This window comes from Cololabis saira, chromosome 16 (assembly GCF_033807715.1).
Source record: "Cololabis saira isolate AMF1-May2022 chromosome 16, fColSai1.1, whole genome shotgun sequence".
Lineage (NCBI taxonomy): Eukaryota > Metazoa > Chordata > Actinopteri > Beloniformes > Belonidae > Cololabis > Cololabis saira.
This window is the reverse complement of record NC_084602.1, coordinates 28,730,968-28,757,434: the sequence shown is the minus strand read 5'-3', so window position 1 is coordinate 28,757,434 and position 26,467 is coordinate 28,730,968. Positions and strand designations below refer to the sequence as shown.

Here is a 26,467-nt window from a genome sequence, read left to right as displayed (position 1 = left end):
ATATCCCCCCTCACAAAAATAAGAAAAATAGAGAAACATATTTTATCATCAATAAAGCATATTTTGAAATCCTTCTGGCAGGATATTATTAATATGATTGATCAGATATTAGGCAAAAAGTTACCAATGGATCCTAGGTTTTGGTATATACGCCAAAATTACAAAATAAAGAATCTAGACTTGTAGATATGTGTATATTACAAGCTAAACGTATCATTTCCCTTAATTGGAAAAATGTTGATGGACCAAGAATTGGAAAGTGGATTAAAGAGATGGCTTTAAACATGACAATGGAAAAGATAACTTACATTATTAGACGGAAGCAACATGTCTTTGATGACATCTGGAGACCTTTTATATGTTTTTTAAGACATGATACTAATATTGGTAACTTACTTGAGCAGGAGGAGGCTCAGAGGGAGTAGAATAACCATGTGGGGTGATATAATGGCCTGAAAATGTTCTTGAAATACATCAATGTCATAATTGATCTCAGTATTTGTATGCATGTATTTCTGTATTCTCACGGGCATGCGTATACTGTATATAACATCCAGGGGTCTATTGCTATCAGCTGTACTTATTTAATGGATATCTATGTTTAAGTGTTTCTTAATCAATACTATATCTATTAATGCAATAATGCACATCCCGCTGTTCCTTCTGATTATTGTTTCTTGTTTTTGTTTTTTGTTTTGTTTTCTGCTTTTGTTTTGTATTACCTAGCTTATTCTATTTGTCTCATCACCTTTTTAGTCTCTCTCGGTGCAAAATAACAGTAATTCCCCCCTTTTCTTTTTTTTTTACAATCTTCCCTACAAGGTACTGCTTCTTACCTGTATGTCATTCAATGTTATATGAATTTAAAAAGGTCTCCAATGTAAACAAGTGTAATGCTTTCTTGGAATAATGCCTTTTAGTTGACTTTGTATCAGCGAATCTGTACTGTCATGAAACTGTACCTGATCCTATGCAATTCTTCTAATAAATTCTTCAATCAATCAATCAATCAACATTTTTCAAGTAACAAAATAACACATTTGAACCATTTTTCAGATTTTTTCAGTTATTTCATTGTCTGAAAAATGGTTCAAATGTGTTATTTTGTTATTTGAAAAATGTAAAATGTGTCTGTCTATGGGCCTATGGCTGCGCACGCAGCACGCAGGAGCTTAAAGTAGTCCGCGGTAGACACAGTGCGGATGGATCTGTCGCCCCCTGTCGGCCAGTGGCCGCACCACACCCCCGGATCCCCATAACTCTCCGCCTCCCGTTGTCTCCTGCAGCTGCTCTGCAGTTAAAACCAGGAAAACAACACCAAAAACAAGACTAAACATGGCGCTTACTTCACAAGGAACGAAGAAAAAAGTTTGCTATTACTACGACGGTGAGTATTGGAACCAGCAGCTGAAACAGATGAACTAGAGCCGCTCTGCAGCTAGCCGGGCTCGTTAGCCACCGGGGCTAATGCACGCTGCTGATCCAGCCGGATATAAAGTACTAACTGATGTCTGGATAAAACCTACCGAGTCTTCATGAAGCCTCGCATGCAGCTTTATAGTTCTGTTTGTGTTGAGTCGGTGTTTTTACCTGTGCCGGTCAGGTAGCTGCTAGCATGCTAACAATGAGGGGGAACAAAGCCTGCTGGGAGTTTTACCTCCAAAAGTCCATAATTACACTAAAATGTTCGGATATAAATGAATTAATGTGGATAACGAGGTCCCCGTGACGTCACTGGGGGTGATCCTGCCTCGGTTTTTTGTGAATAAAAGTTTTATTTGTTTAATTTATTATTTCCTCATCTAGGACTGTCTCAGAAAATTAGAATATTGTGATAAAGTTATTTATTTTCTGTAATGCAGTTAAAAAAACAAAAATGTCATACATTCTGGATTCATTACAAATCAACTGAAATATTGCAAGCCTTTTATTATTTTAATATTGCTGATTATGGTTTACAGTTTAAGATTAAGATTCCCAGAATATTCAAATTTTTTGAGATAGGATATTTGAGTTTTCTTAAACTGTAAGCCATGATCAGCAATATTAAAATAATAAAATGCTTGCAATATTTCAGTTGATTTGTAATGAATCCAGAATGTATGACATTTTTGTAATTGCATTACAGAAAATCACAATATTCTAATTTTCTGAGACAGTCCTGTATATAGATGTGTCTGATTGATTGATTGATTGATTGAAATCTTTATTTCGAGCATACGAAAAAACAATTACACAAAACAAAAAAGAATACAAATAAAAAGTCATTAAACAAAATCAAAGGGAAATAAACCTTCATGCCCGAAAAGGAGTAGGAGGAAGTAAAAAAACTTATTGGGTCCTACCCCTTGTTTCTATTTCAATTTTGCTTGAAAATGAAAATAAGAAAAAATTAAACGGCAAGCTTTACTTTATCAAAAAATATAGCTGTTATTACCAGAGCAATTATAAATTATATATATATATATATATATATATATATTAATTTTCATAAACAATATAATAATTATTATATATACCATTTTATATATGTACATTATGCTGAATCCCCGCACAATCACTACCTCATGTCTCCTCTTCCCTGTATTTGGCAAAATAATTTCTTTGTATTTGCTTTTGAACCTGTAGATGGTTGGACATTGTTTCTTATGTGTGTATACAGGACTGTCTCAGAAAATTAGAATATTGGGATAAAGTTCATTTTCTGTAATGCAATGCGAAAAAAAAAGTCATACATTCTGGATTCATTACAAATCAACTGAAATATTGCAAGCCTTTTATTTTAATATTGCGTATGTGTGTGTTTTTTAAAGAAGAAAAAAAACAGTTCATCATGCTTTGTTGAATTTTTCCTCTAGGTGATGTTGGAAATTATTACTATGGTCAAGGCCATCCCATGAAGCCCCACCGGATCCGCATGACCCACAACCTGTTGCTCAACTATGGGCTCTACAGAAAGATGGAGATATATGTATGTGAAATTGAGGATTGGTTTTTAACAATTAAATCATCTGCTGTGTACCTGAGGATCTGATCCGTCCTTTTTTGTTGCAGCGTCCACACAAAGCCAGCGGAGAGGAGATGACCAAGTACCACAGCGATGATTACATCAAGTTTCTGCGCTCAATCCGACCAGACAACATGTCAGAGTACAGCAAACAGATGCAGAGATGTAAGTTTGGGCAGAGAAGTTAATCCAACTTGTCTGTGCAGAAATGAAAGTAATACTTAAGGAAATACTGTATTGTGCCTTTGCAGTTAACGTGGGAGAGGACTGTCCAGTATTTGATGGTTTATTTGAGTTCTGCCAGCTCTCGGGGGGTGGTTCTGTTGGTAAGTTGTATCCTTATAACTGAATCTCCGAAGGTCAGACTTTATTGGACAGTAATACTCTCATTGTCTGAGTAACTGTTTCACTTTAAAAATGCTCACTGTCCTTCAGCTGGTGCTGTGAAGTTGAACAAACAGCAGACGGATATTGCAATCAACTGGGCTGGAGGTCTGCATCACGCCAAGAAGTCCGAGGCCTCTGGGTTTTGCTATGTCAACGACATTGTACTGGCTATCCTGGAATTGTTGAAGTGAGTAGAAAGTAGGGCTGGGGATCGACTCAAATGTCAAGATTCGATTCCGATTCTTAAGATTCAGAATCGATTATCAAGATTCGATTCCGATATTGATTTGGGTTAGTGTTATTAAAACTTTTTTGAGTTGTTGCATGAATGATATGACTGTAGTTATGCAAAATATGAATACTAGTATTATATTGAGATTCAACAGCAAGTATTGGCAGCTAATGATGCTGTAAGGACCAATCAGCTCCCAGAATGCTGATATAACTGCTTTCAGAAACATCGTGTGGGTCAGAATTATCAAACAGATCCAGAGCAGCAAACAGACGGATGAAATCGGTTTTAATTTTTCCCACATTCCGTTTTTATGCGTTCCATATTCGGTCTATTTTGGTTTTTAATTTTTGAGAATTTGGTTTTTAGCATTTTTTGCAAATGTAACCCCAAGACAGTGTATAAAGTAATGAAATATAGACAATTTATGCAACTATAACTGAACACTTTAATGTTTTCATACCTTTTTAAACATATTTAAAGGCAAAAACATGGCACCAGTTATTCTCGTGTCCAACAAAACATTCCTTTTTTGGGGATAAACAAAAAAATTACCAAAAGTTGTAATCTAATCATGAAAAAAAATAATACATAAATAAATAAAAGAAAAAAAAAATCGATCTTTAGACATATAAATCGATTTTTAGGAATTAATATGAGAATCGATTTAGAATTGGGAAATCGATTTTATTTTCAACACAGGCCTAGTAGAAAGCCCTATTCAGGAAGTCAAGTACTTGTTTGTATTGAATATGACATCATTTTGAAACTGGTCAAACATCTTGACTTTGTGTGTGGAAAAATGGCTGGAGTCAGTTAATTTTCCTCTCATTTTTAGATACCACCAGCGGGTTCTGTACATCGATATTGACATCCATCATGGAGACGGTGTGGAGGAGGCTTTTTACACCACGGACCGTGTCATGACCGTGTCCTTCCACAAGTATGGCGAGTACTTCCCAGGCACTGGAGACCTTAGGGTACGTCTTTTGAATAGAATTGAACATTTCAAAGTGCTTATAGAGTAAGTTGACATTTGCTTTGTTCTCTTCAGGACATTGGTGCTGGCAAGGGTAAATATTATGCTGTGAATTATCCACTGAGGGATGGAATCGATGATGAATCATATGAAGCCATATTTAAACCTGTGAGTCCATTAAAATCACGTTATCTCTTGTGTTTTGCCACTTAAGGTCTAATTTAATGCACATGAACCTCCATTAGAGCTGTTGGTTTTTGTCTGTGTAGATTATGGCCAAGGTGATGGAGATGTACCAGCCCAGTGCAGTGGTTCTCCAGTGTGGAGCTGATTCTCTGTCAGGAGACAGGCTTGGTTGTTTTAACCTCACCATTAAAGGTAAGTGACACCAAACATTTCTTTCTACATGGTTTTGTAAGCGTATTCATTTGTTTGTGTTCCTAATGATCTTTTAATGAGAGATTTTCCTTGTGTGCTTAGGCCATGCTAAGTGTGTGGAGTACATGAAGAGCTTCAACCTGCCACTTTTGATGCTTGGTGGAGGAGGCTACACTATCCGTAACGTGGCGCGCTGCTGGACATATGAAACAGCTGTGGCCCTCGATAGCTCCATCCCTAATGGTGCGTACCAGTACCCACGTGGCTATTAATCTGTTAATGTAGTTCTATTTCGTCCCTACTGACCGCCAGGCGGTGCTGTAAGCACTGGATATCTCCCCCTCGCGCATGCGCATGTCGAGTACAATACCAACAATGTCACGTCACCCGTGACCCCTGCATGACCCCCGGAAGGGTATATCTTCCGGCGTCAGCATGGGATCGGCTCCTTTTTTCTTCTCGCATCGCGCGTCTGAAGTACAGGACGGAAATAGGAGCTTTGTGAAGCTCCTTTTTTTCCTCCCTAAAGAAACCCGCCGGCCCTGTGCAGCTTCGTGCCGTAAGGTAGGAGTAACGATTTTTTTTTCGTCCTCCAAGGAGCTGTGGCCGACGCGGTATTGATGGTGTCGGGTGGCGGCGGCGTCTCCCCGCCCCGCCCCCCTGCCCAGCTGACAGAAGGTAAGCTGTCAAGCTGCGCCTGACACCTGATCACAATCTGCGCAGGGAGACAGCGTTTCGCTTGCTCTCCCCACTTATTAATGTGACGACATTATTTTTTCCTTGTAGATAATTTTTTTCTTTTGAAAAAAAAAAAAAAAGAGAAGACGGAAAAGGATTATTTTTTTCTTTTGAAAAAACAATACAAACACCTTTTTTGGTCTTGCTTACAGCCGTGGTGAAGGCCACGCCCCTCTCCCACCGGCTCATTTGTGGTGACGGCAGCGTTTCGCTCCCTCTCCCACTTTATTAATGTGACGACATTATTTTTTCCTTGCAGATTATTTTTTTCTTTTGAAAAAAAAAAAAAAAGAAAAAGGAAAGAAACGAGAGAGGATTGTTCTCTTCTTTTTGAGTAAAGACGCCTATTTTTGCCTTTTCTCATAGCCGTGGTGACGGCAGCGTGGCCCTCCCCTCTCCCGCCTGCATATTGGCGGTGACGGCAGCGTGCTCGCTGTGGTGACGGCAGCGTTTCCGCTCCCCTCTCCCACTGACACACCTGTGTTGACGGTAGCGTGGCCCTCCCCTCTCCCGCCTTCATATTGGTGGTGACGGCAGCGTGCTCGCTGTGGTGACGGCAGCGTTTCCGCTCCCCTCTCCCACTGACACCTACGTGGTGATGGCGGCTCGTCCGCTCCCTCTCCCACCGGCACATCCGTGGTGACGGCAGCGTGACCGCTCCCCTCTCCCACCGACACATTCGTGTGGACGGCAGCGTGACCGCTTCCACCGACACATTCGTGTGGACGGCAGCGTGTCCGCTAGTCTCTCCTACCAGCACATCCGTGGTGACGGCAGCGTGTCCGCTCCCTCTCCCACTGACACATCCGTGCTGACGGTAGCGTGGCCGCTCCCCTCTCCCACCGGCATATTGGTGGTGACGGCAGCGTGCTCGCTGTGGTGACGGCAGCGTTTCCGCTCCCCTCTCCCACTTACACATCCGTATTGGCGGTAGCGTGGCCCTCCCCTCTCCCACCGGCATATTGGTGGTGACGGCAGCGTGCTCGCTGTGGTGACGGCAGCGTTTCCGCTCCCCTCTCCCACCGACACCTACGTGGTGACTGCAGCACGTCCGCTCCCCTCTCCCACCGGCACATCCGTGGTGACGGCAGCGTGACCGCTCCTCTCTCCTGCCAGCACATCCGTGGCGACGGCAGCGTGTCCGCTCCCTCTCCCACCGGTCGCTGTGATGGAGCGTTCATGCCCAGGGTGCATGGCCGCCCTGGACCCTGCGGATGACCAGGACCTCTGCGTGTCGTGCCTCGGCCCTGAGCAGCGGGGCCGTTGGCCAGCCTCCCCTCATCTCAGCCGGGGTCTTCTCTGAAGCGATCGGCAAAGAGAGTGGTGGGGGCCCCCAAACGACGGCGGATGACGAGCCAGCTCTCCTCGAAGGTAGATCGCTTGGCTGCCGACATGGAGCAGATGACGGCGCCCCTCCTCAATCTGCAACCTGGTACTGGCCAGGTGGAACCTGCCATGCCAGAGTTTGCTCTGGGGTCGCCACCGCCGCTGCCGGAGGACGCCATCTCCATTGCAGCCTCGGCGAGCCACTTCAACGTGTCATCAGGGGACCCGGCCTCACAGCGCTCGGGGTTCTCCTCGCACTCATCTGCCCAGAGCTCTCGGGAGGGGACGGTTTGTTCCTCCGTGCAGAGCATTATCCGCACTGCCCTGGCACACTTGCAGCCGAATGCACCGCGTGCGGAGGTGGCCTCTAGCGCCTTCCACAGGCGCAATCCTTCTCCGGTGGAATTCACATTCCGTCTTTGTCGGAGTTTTTTGAGGGAGCTGCACTCATGCTGGAGAGATGTCACAGCCGGCTGATGACCGTGCTCTGACGGCGATGGAGGACGCTGCTGTGGCTGGTCTCCACCACATGCCCCCCCCATCGAGCCCTCCATTGCAGCACTGATAGTGGCTCCTGATGAGGCTCTGAAGCCAGATCCCAAGTGCCCCTCTACCCAGAGTAGGGTTACTGATGGGCATATTTGTAAGGCTTATGAAACAGCGGCACGCATCGGCCGGCTGGGGAACACCCTTTTTTCATCTGCTACTGGCTCTCTCCACCTCCCTGCAGGATGCACAGGTGGATGATTCCACACAGGACATGTGTGACATATCCCTACAGGCTTTTTGCCTCCCAAACGAGGGAACTGGGGCGGCTGATGTCCACCCTGGTGCACACGCGCCGTCATGTCTGACTGGCGCAGTCACCCCTGACGGAGACTGCTCGTAGGGTTCTTCGTCAGGCACCGGCGGAACCGGGGGAGCTGTTTGGGGCAACTGCCCTGGAAGCTCTGAACCGCACCGCCCTGGCTGATGAGACCAGGCAGCGGCTGGTGTACCTTCACAGGGGTGCGGCCGCCTCCTGTACACCGGGAGGCCCTTCACCGGCCCCCGGGCCTCGCCCCCGGCCGCCTGCCCACGGCGGCCGGCGCGGCTTTCAGCGGTCTGTGAGTCAGCCTGCTGGTGACTTTCGCCCCCCTGTGCGCGGACCGTCCCACCAGCGTTGGGGCGTTGATCCCGACCGTCGCCCCCCCGGGACGTCCGGAGCCCGGGGGAGACGGCGCTAAGGCCACGGAGCCGGTCGTCAGCTACTTTTCCGGCAGCAGCTCGGTTACTGGGCTGCCTGCTCATTGGGGCCCGGGTGGTTTCCACCCTAGCCCGGGGGTACGTATTGCAGTTCCGACACCGGCCTCCTATCTCCGGCCGGGTTGAGATGACCATCGTCAGAGACCCGGCAAACATTCCGGCTTGGGCTCAGGTGTTGCCCGCCCTACTGGCCAAGAGCGCCATCATGCCGGTGGACCCCCCGCCGCGGCCTGGGGGTTCTACTTGAGCTACTTTCTCGTCAGCAAGTGAGACGACGGACGTCGTCCCATCTTGGACTTGAGGGACCTCGACGAATACATGAAGGTCCTGCCCTTCCGGAGGCTTGACCACAGCAGATGCTCTGCGTTGGTCAGGAGGAAGTGGTTTGCGACTGTGGACCTACAGGGCGCTTGTTTCACGTGCCGGTCGCGGCACGTCACCGGTGGTTCCGGGGGCTCGCCTACCGGGGCCACCGTTGTCGGTTCAGGGTGCTCCTGTGCGGGCTCTCCCTGTCACCGAGGATTTTTTTTTTTTTTTTTTTTTTTTTTTTTTTTTTTTTTTTTCACCAGGTGCGTGATGGCAACCCTTGCCCCTCTTATACCTTTGGGCCTGCTGTCGCTACGCCCCCTGCAATGTGGCTGGACAGCCCCGCCTGGATGCCAAGAGGCACGTGCCGGGTCGGTCGGACAGTGTGTCCACTGTTCCTTGATCGGCCACCAGAGGGGGCCCCGACTCTGCACAGCTGCTGCAGGTGTCCCGGGGCCTCCTAGCGTGGACAGCTCCTCGCCTGCCCGGCCTTCGGGCGATGTTCCTGCCTGGAGACAGGAACCGGGTGACGGACTCCCTCTCCCGGCGCAAGCCGCCTTTGCAGAGGGTCCTCCAGAGGGCTCACGGGCTCCTCTTGGTGGCCCCCTTCCGACCGGGGAAACATAGTTTCCACTGCTGCGGGGGCTCTGCTGCGACACAACATGACGCCCCCCAGAGGGACCGTCTTTTCCAGCCGGGGATTCAGGTTTTGCACCCCGACCCCGTCGCTTTTGGCTCTGAGTCTGGCCGCTGCGGCGCCCGACCCATTGTTGTCAAGCTGTCCTGAACCCGTCAGGGGTGGCATCTCGAATGCCCATGTGCCTCCCACCCGCCTCTGGTATGAGTGCGAGTGGGGGAGATTCTCTGCCTGGTGTGCAGACGGGGCAGAGGACCCTGTTCTTTGCCCCGTGGCCACGATCCTGGGGTCCCTTCGGTCCCTCCTGGATGGTGGCCGTGCTCAGTCCACTTAAGGGTGTATGTGGCGGTCATTTCATCGCAACATGCCCTGGTTGAGAATGCCACCGTGGGGTGCCACCGGCTGGTTTCTCTTTCTCAGGGGGGCTCTGAGGCTGCCCCCCCCGAGGAGCCCAAAGGCCCCAGTTTTCGATTCCATTCGATTTTTATATAGCATCTAATACAACAGATGTTGTCTCTAGACGCTTTCCAGAGAACCTGAACATACACATGAATATAAACCCCCGAGCAGTGTGGGACCTGCCCATGGTGCTAGGTGCCCTCTCTTCTCCACCCTTTTGGGCCCTTGGCCCGGGTGGGCCTGAAGTGGCTCTCTACGGAGATAGCTTTTCTCCTCGCCATGACATCGGCGAGTCGATGAGTTACATGCCCTGTCAGTCAGCTCAGGGGCTATGTTGTGGCCGAACGTGGCGTTCCTGCCCTAGGTCCTGCAGAGAGTGGGCCGAGCCCTTTGTGCCCCGTACGGGCCCTTGCTGCTTATGCTACCGCGCCTGTGCGACGGTCGGAGCAGCTTGTTCTCTGCCATGGTGGCCCCAACAGGGGGCGTGCTGTTTCTGGACAGCGCCGTCCCACTGGGTGGTGGACACCGTCGAGCGCGCCCACAGGGCCAGTGGCCGCCCCTTACCAGTGGGGGTGAGGTGCCACTCGGCCAGAAGCGTCGCAGCTTCTTGGCTGCCCTGCAGGGGGTGCCTCTGGAGGACATCTGCACCGCGACTTCGTGGACGTCGCCAGACACGTTCTCCAGGTTTTACCGGATCAATGTCGCCACTCCCCAACCATTGGGCGTGGTTCTACTCCCGGGTCCTTCTGCCCCTGATCAGTGAGGTATGTGACCGGGATTCTATGTGACATTGTTGGTATTCGTCATCCAGTGCTTACAGCACCGCCTGGCGGTCAGTAGGGACGAAATAGAACGAAAGTTACGCCTGTAACTACGGTTCTATGAGTCCCGGATGACCGCCAGGCCTGCCGGTCACTCCGAATCCTCGTGCTCTCGCGAGAAGATTCTAGGAGCCGATCCCATGCTGACGCCGGAAGATATACCCTTCCGGGGGTCATGCAGGGGTCACGGGTGACGTGACATTGTTGGTATTGTACTCGACATGCGCATGCGCGAGGGGGAGATATCCAGTGCTTACAGCACCGCCTGGCGGTCATCCGGGACTCATAGAACCGTAGTTACAGGCGTAACTTTCGTTTTACTTGCTGTGGTTTTCTTTGAAAGTCAGTTATATTGTGGTGGTCTTTTTTTTTTTTTTTTTTTTTGCTTACATTTTTTTTGTGGCTTTGGTGGCCTTTATTTTGAAATTGGTTAAACAGGAAACTTTGGTACAAAGAAAGGAGAAGTCTTACAGTAAAAAGCAACAGGATTCGAGCCTGCGCTGCGGCGCCGGGGCGATAACCTCTATACGGTGCGCCTGCTTAACCAACTGGGCTATCAGGGAACCCTCATACATATAGTCTCTATGTTGGATTTGTTTACAGTTTTAATTTCACAACTCAAATTCACGAATGCTATAGCTGACTATCAAAGAGAATATTTGGTTAATGAAATACAATTTACTTTGTAAAACTGAAGTTATTCCCAGTTTTTTTTACAGAATAGTTTCACACCTAAATGCACCCCTCAACTATTGAAATCTACATAGTTTAAGAGCTTGGTTGTGTTGTGAGATCCCAATGGGTAGATTAAAAAAAACCCACATCACTTTCAACAAAATTACATTATTGACGGTTATTTGAGTCTTCTTTTCTTTTTTCATAGAAACAGTGTTTCTTTTTGTCGTGTATTTCTTTAAATTCTTCATAGTTTCCAGTATAACAACCTTCTCTTGATTGTAGTAAGTAATGTATGATTTTGGGCAGAAGCTTGTAAAAGTACATAAACTGCCCCAACCCCCGTAGAAAACATCTAACCTGCTGAGGAAAACCTGGCTTATCAAAAAAGTTGATAAGTGCCCTTATAACCTTCAGGCATATGTGATCAAATTTGGTCCAACCAAAGCCAGCTAAAAAAAAAACTCCTCACTTCCACAGAGCTCCCGTACAATGACTACTTTGAGTACTTCGGACCAGACTTCAAGTTGCACATCAGCCCCTCCAACATGACTAATCAGAACACAAATGACTACCTGGAGAAGATCAAGTGAGTTCAATAAGTTTTACATGCGTCTTCATGACTTGATTACATTGTAGGTTTATGTTTTGTGTTGTGATTTTTGTTTTAAACTGTCATGTATTCTGCCCTCTAGGCAGCGCCTGTTTGAGAACCTGCGAATGTTGCCTCACGCCCCCGGAGTTCAGATGCAAGCCATCCCAGAAGATGCTGTGCAGGAGGACAGTGGAGATGAGGAGGAGGAGGATCCCAACAAGCGCATATCCAGTAAAACACATTTCTTATTTTGAAGTTATGTCTGCAAATTCATCAAGTTTCCCATTTTAACTTTCCCTTTTGCTTTAATGAAATTTAGTCCGTGCTCACGACAAGAGGATAGCGTGTGAGGAGGAATTCTCTGACTCAGAAGATGAAGGTGAAGGAGGCCGTAGAAACACAGCCAGCTTCAAGAAAGCCAAACGAGTCAAAACCGAAGGAGAGAAGGAGGTTGAGGAAAAGGAGAAGAAAGGTGAGGAGGAAACAAAAGGTATATATATTTTACTTTCTCATCTCAATCTCTTCATGTTATTTTTCAGTTTTTATTTCTAATCATGTTTCTGATGCGTCTCCTTCTGTGGACATGCAGTTCTTTCACAAGTTACTGATAAGAAGCTCAAACTGTTTTTATCAAAAATAGTAATTAAAAAAAAAATGGCTGTATTTAAATAATGAACTACAAAAATGTTTTACGTGGCTATTTTGTTCTGTGTGATTCATTGAATTGGTATGAATGATTCCTAATTTCTACGGATTTCCTAATTTCATGTGCAACTTAACCATCCAAACTCATGCATGTGCTAGAAAACAGCAACTCACTGTAGTGGTTACTATGCATGACAGGGTTTGAGTTATTTCATATCATGTCTTTGCAGAAGTAAAAGAAGAGGAGAAGGCACCAGAGGAGGAGAAAATGGACACATCTAAATGAGGAAAAATGCGCTTAAACATATTGACCACGCTTTCTAGAACATGGGCACCTGGAAGTGTTACATATTTTCTTACTAATTCCTTTTGGTAGAAAAAGGAGTCCAAAACACTTGTAGGTCCTCAGCACTCAATGATGCCATTACATGAGATAAAAAGTTATAAAACGTTTTTTTTTTTCTTTTTTTTTCCTGTTAAATTGTGTTTCGGACCGGCTCAGTGGAAATCGAGGAAGAACAAGTGATCTCTTACTCCTTCAGTATGGGATGATGGAGATACAGATGGTTTTTATTGTTTTTTTTTCCCTCCTTTTTTCCCTTTCTCCCACAAGACCTTTGCAAACTTTCCTGTTTAGGGAAATGAATTCCTTTTTGAGTATTTTTTGTACACGTTTTCATCTTTGCTATGTTATTTGCTTTGTACTTGTAAACAGATACATGTCTGTTTTTTTTTTTTTATATATCTGGATTTAATTTATTTAAGTCGGATATTTTGGCTACTTTGTTTCATGTTTCAGCCCCACTTTGTCCTGTGCCTTTTGATAATGTAGTTGAAGCATGTTTTAGAAGATCTTTTACTGTAACATATCTGTCATTGGTCTTGCCTTGCAGCCAGTGACTACGTTGCGTATTCCCGAACAGCTTTCACATGGCACATCGAAATAAACTAACTTCTAATATTTTTAGGTCATATTGTAAATTCACACGTTTCTGATACAAACAGTGGAATCTTTGTTAGATTAATGTGACTCTTGTCTTACAATTTAGAACGTTTTGGTCTCGTGCTCCTGAAGAGCATGACACGGATGTCAGAATTCATTAATTGTACATAATTCTACTCTGCAACAAAAACAAAAGTGAGTAAATGTATTCCACCAAGGAGCTCATGCCATTTAAATCTGACGTTGTTTTGACTGTAAATACCAACAAACCTGCCATGAGTTGCAATTTTATTAAAATGTTTTTTTCCTTTTTAATCAGTGTAGAAAATGTGATTTTTGGTTGATGGTGATGCAGTTTTACAAAAGACATACAAGTGGCTCATTTTTCAAAACATCAAACAAGATACAAACATTTTATCGCATAAAAGAGTAAAATCTGAGAGATTCATTCAAAAAGAAAAAAAAAATCCACCCCGCCACTAAAAGACAAAATATAAATTACAACAACTTTGTTTGCTTAAGTCCAAAAGTCTTGGAACGTTTGAGGTGTAACAGACGCGGCTCTGGAATCTGTTTATTCATCCCCTGAGTTCTGTCTCGTCGAGGCCGTCGGAACTGCAGCCTTTCAGATCCGACGGTTTCAGAGCCAGTCGCTCTGCTCCACCACAGTATTCCTGTCCAGGAGCTCATCCTGCTCTACGGGCTCTTCTTCAGCTCCCGTCTCTTCATCTGGTTCTGGGCGGGGTGTTGGGATTTCAGTTCTAGCCTGGATACGCACCTGAATCATTGAATCAGATGTTTCATTTATGTAACCCAGGATGAATTCAACTTTTATGCAGCTGGGCATGTACAGTGTAAGTCACCTTTTTAATTTGCAAATTAAATAACAGTGCAACATCTCTCTCTGTACCTTTAAGTCAAACAATGCTACAAAAATAGCGGAAAAAAACAAATGTACCCTATTGAGACATGTCAGACATGAATATTCTATGAAATGTTGAAGACAACCCTCAAAATAGAGAAAATATTTTATCTATTTCTCAAACTAAGAAATGACTGATGTTGTGCTTTGAATGTTGACGATACACATCTACCTTAATTTTGGTATAAAACCCAAATTACCCTGCCAGCATGTGTAAACCACTGGCTTCCTTTTGCCTGCACTAAACTTGACGTTAATGTATATTTATGGATATAGTTTTTACTTTTTTCCCCTCTAAGCATAGGAGTGATAATTACTATCCAAAAAATCTATTTGAACTGTCACCTAAAAGTCTACCGTATGAAAGCCATTAAAAAATTACTGCATTACATGGTAATACCGATGTGAAAGACAGGCTTGTAAACAGTTCTTCTGTAACCTGCACCTTTATGTGCTTCCATACATATTCAGTCAGTGTTCACATAATTTACCTCTCTGGAAGATCCCGGTCTTACTCTATAAGCAAATTCTTTAGATTTTTCCCTGTCATGTAAAACATCGCAGGCAAAAGGCCATTACGATCCACTGTCTTGTACAAAACGAGATACTGGAACTCAGATTACCCTCCGAGCCAGCACCGGCTTCCTCCTGCATGGGCACAGGTACAGAAATGAAGTGCAGGCAGCAAAGCAGCGGAAGCAGAACACCAGTTCCACGATGGACATCACGATGAGCGGCACCCACAGGATGATGGTGGTTCCCTGAGGTACAAAGACAAAGAAATTATAGCCAGTATGTGTAATACATTTTGATGGACAAATATATGATTACTTACATAGAGACGAGTGGGGTCAAAGGGACATTCGTTGGTAATGCTGGATGAGTCGATGTCCTGAGTCTGGCAGAGCTCTAGAAGGCTTTTTCCTTCATGAATAATGGCTTTGATTGTAGAAATTGACAAGGACAGGGCAGCAGCAATTCCCAAGAGACCTGCCAGAAAGCTGCAGAACAACAGAACCCACTTCTGCAAAGGACAACAGAAGTATCTCAGGAAGAGAAATACTTTGCACACTCATACATTACATAAAATTTGGAAGAAGGAAATTGGAATACGTAGAGTCTCAGGTGAGCCCATGTTCTGTTAAAAGGCTTGCCCTCCTTATAACTCTTTAAACAACTACCGGTACATCACTGTTTAATGTAGAAGTCCAAACCCACCATCTCCCTTTTAATCTGGATTTTTATTTATTTGTTTAAAGAAAAATGAAATCCCTCCAAAATAATTTGCACCAATAACTACATTCAATATACATGCTGAGTTGAATACATTTTAAAAATGAGGGAGGGGCAAGTTCCAACAGGAGCCGGCAAATGACAGTTGCATACTGAAAGGAGGTAGAAGAAGGTGTGGAAAAAGAGGTGAAACTATATTTACCAGGATCCTGTTTTTCTTGTTTTTGGACAAGAAAATAGCTATTATTCCACAAATAATTCCCTGCAGAGAAACATGAAAGGAGATCATTCATAACTAATTTACAATACAATATCACTACTTCAGTGATTTAAGGTTTAACACTTATTGGCATAATTTAACTTGCGTTACAGAGAGAAAGGTCAAGTCTTGTGCACAAGTCTCCTTACCACCAAGCCTTCCACAATGGCGATGACATTAGAGGTGGTGTACACAATAGTCCGGAGTGTGGCCTGAATCTTGATGTGTCGGAGCACAGCGCCGTGCACCAGTGCGCCCAGAAGAAAGTTGACATGGCCCACCAGAACCAAGGCCAGCCCCATCTTCATCAAGGCTTTGTTGTCCTTGAGGTTGGCACAGCATATCCCTGGAAGAAGACACGCTGTGTTGTTTAGAGATCCCTGACCTTTACTTAGCTTTGAGCTGTGGCAACACAGATACTCAAGTCATTGTTGCATGCTGACATACAGTCAGAGTGGAACTGACACACGTTAATAGGTATGCAGTCAGGTATGCATGTCAATACGTCACTAAATGAAACTTAAATAATGCAAGCTCGGTATAAACTCAAGTTTATCAAATAATCTCTGAAATACAGTGAGCAGAGGTGTCAGGTAGAAGTATATACTAGAGTTTAAAAATACTCCTGTAGAAGTTGAAGTATCAACTCAAGTTTATCAACAAAAGTTTTTTACTCAAGTAAAAGTATAAAAGTACTGGTTTCAAAACTACTTAAAGCATAAAAGTAAAAGTAATGTAAGGGAGAAAAAAGCCATTAAGGACAAAAGCAATTGAAAATGAATGCATCTTAGTATAATGCAAATATATTAAAGAACCATATATGTGTACTATTGCGCATTAACATGTGTTTCAGAGAGCAGGAGATATGATGACTAGTTGCCTATAAGTATTGTAATGGTGCAAAAAGTCAAACTTTGGAGGCATGTTATCATTTATCCTAACCTTTATTGGAATGTACATCCAAGTTTAGTTGCAGGAATCTGAGAGCAACGAATGTAAGAACAAAACTGGACAAGAACAACCAAATTCACTCTATCCGGATGGCGGATTTAACAGGATAATTTTTTTTTTAAAGGCCGAAATGAAATAGAGTAATGAGGCTGTTTTTAAAATGTAAGGAGTAAAAAGTACAGATAATTGCGTGAAAATGTAAGGAGTAAAAGTAAAAAGTCGTCTGAAAAATAATTACTCCAGTGAAGTATAGATAACCAAAATTTCTACTTAAGTAGGGTAACGAAGTATTTGTACTTCGTTACTTGACACCTCTGACAGTGAGTTGTGACTTTGAATGGGTTCACCAGAGCCTATGTTGCTGCTTTACCAAAGGAAAAAGGAAGTGAGACAATGAAAACATTATGACAGCTCAGATACCACAGCTGCAACAAAATGTTGCACTGATTGTCCTGATCCGGCCAAGTCTTCCTCATACAATTTTTACTCTGGTAAAAAAGGAGAATGACATGCACACACAGGGACCATGAAAGCCAGTCCTGGGTCAAACAAAAGCTCTGGGTGCGGGGTGTTCAAACATTCACCAACACATTTACGTGCCTGGCCTGAGGAGTCAGGTAGCAGCAGATGGCTGATCCTGACCTGCCTCATTCATTCCTACAGGAGGCTGGTGTGGAAACACTAGGCCTGTTTGTGGTCATAATATTGCTAGTCTGATGTATGTGCATTACCTTTTATTATAACTATAGAGTACAAACCCTCACAACATTGGGGAATAATATTCAAATTATTTATGTTGTAACATGATTATTACACTTTGATGTGAGGGTAGTTTTTGTTTAATTCTGTTTGGTGTCTATCCGAATAGATTTATAGTATTGATGAGATGATCAGCAGTAGTAGCCTATGACTTTGTAACCTATAAACACATCCCACACTTATTGGCCTAAAAGCTACACCGAAAGTCTCATTTTTATAGAAGGGGGCTTTTTGGAAAATCACTACCCATAACAAACGCTTAAAAACAACTTATAACAAGCATTTAACTAACTGAATGGTTACATATAACAAAAGCCTTGGGGTGATCTACATCTCTTCCTCGCTGGAGCTCAGTTTTCTAGTGAAGAGACCGCGCCTAAAAGTTTCACAACACGCTCACAAATGTCAGTTTGACTCATCCCGCATCGAGTTGGACTTACCTGAATTCACCATGGTGGCTGTATGTCCTCCTCAGACCACAGCAATCAGCAACGTCGGTGTATTAAAAGCATTTTTGACAGCTTTTGTCCATTTTGGGTTTTTTCATTCCAGCTTTTGTGGACGGTGCTGAGCTCACCTGAGGACGGAACTGAGGCCCCGCCCACACCTGCGAGCAAGCCCCGCCCCCCGACAGCTGGCCACGCCCCCGCCTTCATTACATCTGAAATAAAGAGTTCTGTAAAAAACACATCAATACATGTAGCATTTCGGATTTATACAGAGCGGGGTAGAGTAGCCAAAAATTGTACTCGAGTAAAAGTACTGTTCCTTCAGAATAATATGACTCAAGTAGAAGTAAAAAGTAGTCATCCAAATAATTACTTGAGTAAAAGTAAAAAAGTACTTGGTGAGAAAACTACTCAAGTACTGAGTAACTGTTGAGTAACGTCTGATTTATTTTTTTAACACAACCATTCAAAATGACAAAAGTACAAAATAATCATCTTTCGGGCAAATTAAATCAATAAAATAATAAAATAAATTAAAATTAATAAAAAATAAAAAAGCTTAAATCAAAATTAGTAAGTAAATTCAAGTACTTTACTAAATAATAAAATAAATAAATAATAACAGAATTAAAAAAATAAATTAAGCACAAGTAGCACAAAATTTCAAGCCTTTGTACTTTTCTTTTTTAACCAGAACTAGAACAAGCCCATGAACTCATAGAAACTCTCTGTGTGTGTGTGTGTGTGTGTGTGTGTGTGTGTGTGTGTGTGTGTGTGTGTGTGTGTGTGTGTGTGTGTGTGTGTGTGTGTGTGTGTGTGTGTGTGTGTGTGTGTGTGTGTGTGTGTGTGTGTGTGTGTGTGTGTGTGTGTGTGTGTGTGTGTGTGTGTGTGTGTGTGTGTGTGTGTGTGTGTGTGTGTGTGTGTGTTTGAGTCTGTGTACGTGACAAAACAGCTCAACGTGGCCTAATGTAGCGGAGTAAGAGTAACAGTTTCTTCGTCACAAATCTACTCAAGTAAAAGTAAAAAGTATAGTGATTCAAAACTACTAAAAGTACAAAATTTCCCAAAACTTACTCAAGTAAATGTAACGGAGTAAATGTAACTCGTTACTACCCACCTCTGGATTTATATGAATATGGCTCCAGGGCCAGATGGTCCCAACCATCTTAATCAGGCTCTACATTAAATAAATAAACAAACAAATAAATACATACATAAATAAATAAATAAATAAATACTGTAAATAAATGAATACTGGAAAGATATTTCAGGTGATTGAAAACAAAGGTTGCACTTCATACTGCCATTTAACGTTCAGACAGGACTAATGACTTTCTCTGCAGTGACAGATCCATAATGCTTTAGTTTTAATAGCATAACTTGAAATTCTTCAGAAAAATGTGACACAGAATGTTGTGACTTTATTCAGTGTTCATCAGAAGTATTCATTAATTAGCGGTGTTTTTTAGACAGGCCAACTAAATCAAAAACAATGTGAAAAGAAAGTCCCCAAAGAAGTTTAAACCAAATTAATAGCATACAGAAATGTACACCAAACAGTACACTATCTAATTATGGTTAATAGATAGGTGAAGAACACATCTGGTGAGAAAAATTCTGTCAACAAAAACAAGTGTCGCAAAAAAATTCTGAATCTCCATAATGGAAGATAAATTAACTCTTGCTGCATTTAGTTCCCCCTGAATGCCTAAACGTGTAGGAACTATATTTTTTCATGATTTTCATGACCTCCCTCCAGCCTTGGTTTTTATAATGGCTTTGAATATGTTCTTTGTTTAAATTACATGTGAATGTGATGTTTAATCTCCTCCAGGCTCGACTACTGTAAAAGCCTGCTCATCGGTATCCCCAACAAACACCTACGGAAACTTCAATTCATTCAGAACTGTGCTGCCCGAACTCTGATGAAAACCCGCAAATATGACCATATCAACCCTATTCTTCAGAACCTACACTGGCTTCCCATAACCTCAAGAATCCAATACAAGATCGCCCTCATCACCCACCTCTGCATCTACAGCACTGCCCCTCGATACTATATAATAATACCTCAAAGACCTCCTGACCCCTCACTCATCCACCCGTAACCTCCGCTCACAAAACAGCAACCTCCTCTGTCAGCCCCGCACACGACTCCGCTCCATGGGAGACCGAGCCTTCTGCTCTGCTGCCCCCACATCTGGAACTCCCTCCCTGAACCTCCACATCTGGAACTCCCTCCCTGAACCTCCACATCTGGAACTCCCTCCCTGAACACCTAAATCTGGAACTCCCTCCCTGAACATCCACATCTGGAACTCCCTCCCTGAACCTCCACATCTGGAACTCCCTCCCTGAATACCCACATCTGGAACTCCCTCCCTGAACATCCACATCTGGAACTCCCTCCCTGAACCTCCACATCTGGAACTCCCTCCCTGAATACCCACATCTGAAACTCCCTCCCTGAACAGCTACGTCGACCCCAGCCTGTGGACGCCTTTAAAAAGAGGCTTAAAACCTTTTTGTTCAGGAAGGCTTTCCCTGGTCTTTTATAGATGTTTTTATTCTTTTTATGCTTTTTACTTCTGGTCTTTTATGTGTCTTGATTTTATTCCCTTTGTTTATGTTAGCACTTTGAGATTATCTCATGAAAAGTGCTTTACAAATAAAATGTATTATTATTTTTATTATTATTATTATGATGATGATGATAGATACAGTTGTGCAATCGAACAGTTTTCACCATACTGGTTCTTCTGCATGTTTGTAATCTCTTTCTTTTTTTCTCCCAATGTCAAGTTGTTTATTTGCTGCTGATGGTTTTTAATTTACTATTTTAGTTGTTTACTGTCACAACGTATAGTATTACAATGCCAGAAGAAATGCATTGAAGCCTTGGATGTCCTAAAAACTACGCTCAGACTTAATAAAATACTATTTCATTTCACACATTGAAACATTACTGGTAATGTGTTTTAAGAAGTAAATGATTGAACAGCTCCATCTGACGCGGTGACCTTGCTTTGCCTCGTTAATGTGATTAGAAACATCTGCTGCAGTTGTCACCGCAGCCTGTTAAATACAAACCTGTGTGCCGGAAACAACCAGAGTTGTTGGCCTAGTTTGAGGCTCACAATGGGGACATTACAGGAAATTCTTTGCCTTTTCTTTGGGCATGTAATTGCTGCACACTCTTTTATGCGATATGAAGATCCTATGTTTCCCCCTGATTTTGGAGGATTTTTTGAGAATGAGATTTTTCCAATTGAAAGAAATTTTGATTTTCTTCCTTTTGACGCCATCTTCAACTCCTGGCGATCCTGGACCGGTGGCTTGCAAGAGCTTACTGATTTTCCTTCCTTCATGAACATTCCCAGCGTCCAGGTGTCTTGTGATGAATCAAAGCTAACCGTGCTGGTTGATAAGAACGCCTTTGGCCTCACCCTGACTCCAGAAGTGGTACAGCTGGGTAATGGATGCTATAGCAATGGAGAACTACAGAATCAACTTGTTTTTGCTTATGGTTTGGAGGAATGTGGAACTACACCTGTGGTGAGTTGACCCCCACCTCCTTTTACTTTTAGATCTTGTAAGCACTTTCTAATACAATATCTTGCAGCTCCACAGTGGTTTGCAGATGTTCACCAATTCCCTCCACCTGAATCTCAAAGCTCTGCCTGCCCAGTGGCAAACTCCTCCCACCGTCTACGTCTCCTGCATACCAAAGAGGTGAGTCACTTGTTTTGCCAAAAGGTACAGATGCCTCTACCAAAGCCACCTCTGTCTCTGCGCATGGAAATGCCCCTAACCAGTACTCGAGTTGTAAAAAAACAATCAGAGGGGATGGTGGATTTTATCATATGGGGACAGATCATTTGTGCCGCTTACAAATAATATAATAGCACTGACCAAAACACCTGCAGAAATACTGCAGGAATGACATAGCAGCAGTTAAATGCAGCCTTCTGTAAGCTTTAAATATCCACTGGGCTTACATCAAATACATCAAAACACAACAATAAAAAACTGTTTTATGAACTTATCAATATGACTCTGTCCTTCACAGGATAAGTAAAATGGATCACTGCAAAAACTCAAAATCTTAACAAGAATATTTGTCTTATTTCTAGTTAAAATGTCTCATTTTAGTAAAAAAATCTCATTACACTTAAAACAAGACTCATCACTGGAAAAAACAACAATTTTCACCTGTTTCAAGTAGATTTTCACTTGAAATAAGTAGAAAAATCTGCCAGTGGAACAAGATTTTTTTTTTTTTTTTTTTTTTTGCTTGTAATGAGAAGATAAATCTTGTCCCACTGGCAGATTTTCCTACTTATTTCAAGTGAAAATTTACTTGAAACAGGTGAAAATTGTCAAATAAGTTATTTTTCTGGTGATAACTCTAAATGTTGAAATAGCAGTAAAACCACATTCATTGATAAAATGAAATAAGGGATGGCAAGGGGGATGGCAGTTTTACAGGGGGGATGATTTGGACCGTTATTTCAGGAGGGATGCCATCCCCCCTCAACTCCAGTACTGCCCCTAACAGAAAATTGGTTGGGCTATGCAGCAACTCTCTAATTAATGCTATCTGTGTATAGTATAAGTTGCTTGTGCTCATGTCCAATTGTGTGCCTTTTATTTTCAAAGACTGCACGAGGAACCAAACTTTATCTCCACACCCCCTGTGGATGCAAAGCGCTTCACCATTCAAGCCATGAATCGTGAGTAAAGCCAGAAATGCTCCTCAGTTGACCAGGTTCCTTCTATTCATAAACAATTGTTTGTCTTCAGCATCCTGGACAGACGTGGCTGAGTCCAATATCTATACAAGAGGCCAGGAAATAAACCTCCAGGTTTCTGGCAAAACTAGGCCAGATCAGCAGCTCTTCATTCAAGCCTGCTTTACTTCAGCTTCTCCTGAGGCTCAGATTAGACCCAGGCATGCAGTCATATTAAACAAAGGGTAAGTGGGTGACTGGCCTGCACAGTAGCCTACTGGTGACAATCTCTACCTAACTGGATATTTCTTTGCTAGGTGTTCATCCTCAGTCGGTGCTCCCCATACTGTTGCACAGTTCACAGCTTCCCCTGGTGAAAATGTGGTCAATTTTGTATTGACTGCATCCACTCTGGTTCCTGAGGTAATATTTATACAGATATGCTATGCTTTCTGCTGCAACTGTGGACTTACACCCTCTCCCCTACAGCTGTACGTCCACTGCAACGTCATTGTCTCTGACAAAGGAGTCACTTCTGCCTCAAAGGCCTGTAACTACAACGCGAGCCAATCGAGGTAACTGTATGCACTATTGTGTATAAGTTTATACAATGTCATGCTGAGGCTTTGCTTTCAGGTGGGAAGAACTAAATGGCAACGTGACGGTCTGCAGCTGCTGTAGCTCAAAGTGTAAAGGCCTGTCTGTGAAGAGTCTTTCGGATGGTGAGTTCTCAGGATCAATGCAGTTTCTGTTCTGATTCTGGCTCACTGCAAACTTTATATATACTTTTTTTTTTTTTTTTTTTTTTTTAATTAAGATGCCAAGGCTTCTCTCACCATTGGCCCCTTCATCATTGTGGACACAAATCACGTGTTTCTAGACTCTGAACCACAAATGACTCCCTCTGCATCCAATTCCATGCAGTCCGGCCTTCCTTCTGATGGGGACATGATTGATTCTGGTTTTCTATCAAAGGACGCACTCTTGTCTTCACAGGGTGTAGTGGTGGTGAGTCAGGACCCATCTGCCAGGCTAACACTCTGGCTGCCTGGACAGATGCATGGTCAATACACAAACCAAATGGTTTCCCAATCTGAAGATGGTATGTTGGGTCAGTTGCTAAGTGATGGCTACAACGCTGAGCTTCAGCCGCTGCCCATGAATGAAGAAGCTCTCGTTGCACTACCTGCAAGTGAAATTGTTGGTCAGACTCTAAAGGACTACAATGGTGGTTCCTCACTTTGGGATATGAATCTACTTCCAGTGGCCGATGCTTGGCCCCTTCCTGAAATGTCAGGTAATGTGGTCTTTACAGAGCAGCTCCAGAGAAAGAGGTTTGGAAGATCTGGGACTCTGGATCCAGGAGCTGTGCAGGATGCTGCCCCTCAGCCTACTGAGATCAGTATAAATCTGATGTTGGTTGACAAGCCAAAATCAGCTGGCAAGGCCATTGCAGCAGAATCTCAAAAGAAATTGTCACCTACTGAAACTGAGTCAAATTACTTTAGCCCAAGGGCCACCCACACAATGGAAGATGAGGAGTCTCAAATGCCAATGAACTCAATGACATTTGAGGCTGTTGAGCCAATAATTCGTTCAAAACTTGAGTTTTCCAAAAGTGCTGATGGATCACAGACACTAAGTTACGAGGAGGAAGTGAAGCAGGAAGAAAGCAAATGTGTGCAAGGGAGACCTAAGAGGGATTCACTTCCAGGAAAACGAGAGCCTGGGCTCAAAGGGCTGCACTCAACCTTTCTGCATCTGCTGAGGTAGGATTCACTCTAAATTGCTTTGGATATCAATACATGACCTTAAACTTATTTCTCTTCCACAGGAGAATGGACAAGGCAGAATGACCTCATGAGTGTTCATGTTGAAATAAATTGAGTAAAACTTATTTTTACTGAGTGGGTTTTTTTATTATATAAATGTATGAGCATGTTATGCCTCAATGACATGCATTCCATGCATGGCATGACAGCTCTTTTCCCAGTTCCTTGATGAATAACCTGTGTGCACCACCCTTATCAGGGTGTTTTGCGGTGACGCTGGTGTATTCAGGGTGGCAACACCCAGCTTATCATACCATGGACCATACTACTCTGCGTACAGGAGTGATTGCTAACCATCTAATCCATTTTTGTTCTGGTTTCTCTGACTGTCATGCTAGTGCTCAGGACAACAGCCTTTCCCTTCCTCTGCACATGCAGTAGCTCACCATGGTCATGTTGCCTTTTGAATCCAAATGTAGAGCTATAAATCTCCTGTAATTTGGACGGCTTTATGATCGGAGGGTCTGGCCTGTTCTGCCAAAGAGTCCCATTTGAAAAATTTGTCCTGTAATACCTTTCTTAAAGTAACGATGGAAACAATACTTGTGGCTGAAGTGAAAGTCTGAAACGCATCTTGGTGTCATGCAAAATAGTGCATTAACTGTGGAAACTTGAAGAAATACAAAAGCTGTTAAAGAAAAAAAATGTTAATGTCAAGATATTTACTGCATGACGGGATTAATGATTACGTTTACTTAATATGTATCGCTCACCCATAACAAATATAGGCCATTTAGGCCCATGTTGTGCATTAGAATGACTAAAAAGGCTTTTCAAAAAGTTTTGATCAAAAAAGTTGAATACCTTGACTGAAATTATTTGATTACAAAAAAATATAAACCTTAGCTGGGTCACTTTTGACCCAGGATTTGCATCAAAGGGTTATAAATATTATATACTAAACTGATTTGATTGAAATCTTTATTTTGAGCATTAATTAAAAAAAAAAATTACACAGAACACATTAAACAAAATCAAAGGGAAATAAACCTTCATGCCTGAAAAGGAAGTAAAAAAAACTTCCCATCTGCATAATAACCTACCCCTTGTTTCTTTTTCAATTTTGCTTATACAAATATAAACGGCAAGCTTTACTTTATCAAAAAATATACCAATATTACAGCACTTTTATTGCAATGTTATACCTGAGCATTCTAAATATACCAGGGCACTTAATATACCTATACATCATATAATCATTATACCACTTTATATACGTACATTATGCTGAATCCCCACACAATCACACGTCTCCTCTTCCCTGTATTTGGCAAAAATCTTTTTTGTATTTTGCTTTTGAACCTAGATGGTTGGACATTGTTTCAGCTCCTTAGACTGTTCCATAGCCTCACTCCACTGTTTGAAATGCAAAATGTTTTGCATGTAGTTCTACATGTCTTTAATTTAAAATTAATTGGTTCCCTTAATTCATATCTCCCGTCTTCCCTGAAACAGTTGCTGTATTTGTCCGGGTAAAGAGTTAGTTCTGGCTTTGTATATTTGTGCAGTCCTTAACTCTGCAATATTGAACAATTTTATTTTGGATTTAATGAATAGTGGATTGGTGTGTTCGAGATAACCGGCATTGTGCATAATTCTGATAGCTCTTTTTTGGAGAATGAATACTGGTTCCAAAGTACTTTTAAATGTATTGCCCCAGACCTCTATGCAGAAATATAAATAAGGTAAAACCATTGAGCAGTACAGAGTGTGGAGTGATTTGCTATATATGAAGTGTCTAGCTTTTGCCATTATTGAGATGCTTCTAACTATTTTAGTACAGATGTATTTTATGAGATTTCCATCAGATTTTGTCATTTATTGTCACCCCTAAGAATTTAATTTCCTGATCATTTAGTGCAGCCTCTCCGATCCCAGAGATATAAGTCTTGAAGGATTGAGTTATTTGACAAGATGTACATGTTTGACAATGTCATTAACTGGCAGCTAATTTGCTCTTTTAGTCCTTGGACTTTTTTTTTGTATGCAAGTAAAAGACGTTCAGGAGAAACAGAACAA

At 42.9% G+C, this 26,467-nt stretch overlaps 2 protein-coding genes across 3 annotated transcripts; one reads left to right on the top strand and one right to left on the bottom strand.

Annotated features, from left to right (window-relative positions):
- Positions 1–1,238: 1,238 nt before the first annotated feature.
- LOC133461891 (histone deacetylase 1) lies at positions 1,239–13,628 on the top strand. 2 transcript variants are annotated; one of them, XM_061742891.1, is made up of 13 exons: positions 1,239–1,387; positions 2,859–2,971; positions 3,055–3,172; positions 3,259–3,333; positions 3,443–3,581; positions 4,465–4,606; positions 4,681–4,773; positions 4,875–4,983; positions 5,086–5,226; positions 11,611–11,719; positions 11,826–11,956; positions 12,045–12,197; positions 12,601–13,628. In XM_061742891.1, the coding sequence occupies exons 1-13, from the start codon at positions 1,336–1,338 to the stop codon at positions 12,654–12,656; spliced, it is 1,431 nt and encodes a 476-aa protein (XP_061598875.1). In that variant the 5' UTR covers positions 1,239–1,335; the 3' UTR covers positions 12,657–13,628. The 2 variants fall into 2 exon arrangements, with proteins under 2 accessions (XP_061598875.1, XP_061598874.1); XM_061742890.1 differs by having other exon boundaries at positions 12,045–12,215.
- tmem54a (transmembrane protein 54a) lies at positions 13,587–18,015 on the bottom strand. The gene is made up of 6 exons (XM_061742892.1): positions 17,878–18,015; positions 15,877–16,073; positions 15,671–15,730; positions 15,071–15,259; positions 14,859–14,996; positions 13,587–14,091 (listed from the first exon to the last, which is right to left on the bottom strand). Exons 1-6 carry the CDS (start codon positions 17,888–17,890, stop codon positions 13,954–13,956), a joined length of 735 nt encoding a protein of 244 aa, XP_061598876.1. The 5' UTR covers positions 17,891–18,015; the 3' UTR covers positions 13,587–13,953.
- Positions 18,016–26,467: the final 8,452 nt, after the last annotated feature.

Coding starts and splice junctions, on each gene's coding strand:
- LOC133461891 (XM_061742890.1), top strand. CDS start 1,336: ATGGCGCTTACTTCACAAGGAACGAAGAAAAAAGTTTGCTATTACTAC. Junction 3,173..3,258: donor CAGCAAACAGATGCAGAGAT/GTAAGTTTGGGC, acceptor GTGCCTTTGCAG/TTAACGTGGGAGAGGACTGT. Junction 3,334..3,442: donor CTCGGGGGGTGGTTCTGTTG/GTAAGTTGTATC, acceptor ACTGTCCTTCAG/CTGGTGCTGTGAAGTTGAAC.
- tmem54a (XM_061742892.1), bottom strand. Junction 15,260..15,670: donor ACAAGAAAAACAGGATCCTG/GTAAATATAGTT, acceptor TGTCCTTTGCAG/AAGTGGGTTCTGTTGTTCTG. Junction 14,092..14,858: donor AGCCGGTGCTGGCTCGGAGG/GTAATCTGAGTT, acceptor TCAATGATTCAG/GTGCGTATCCAGGCTAGAAC.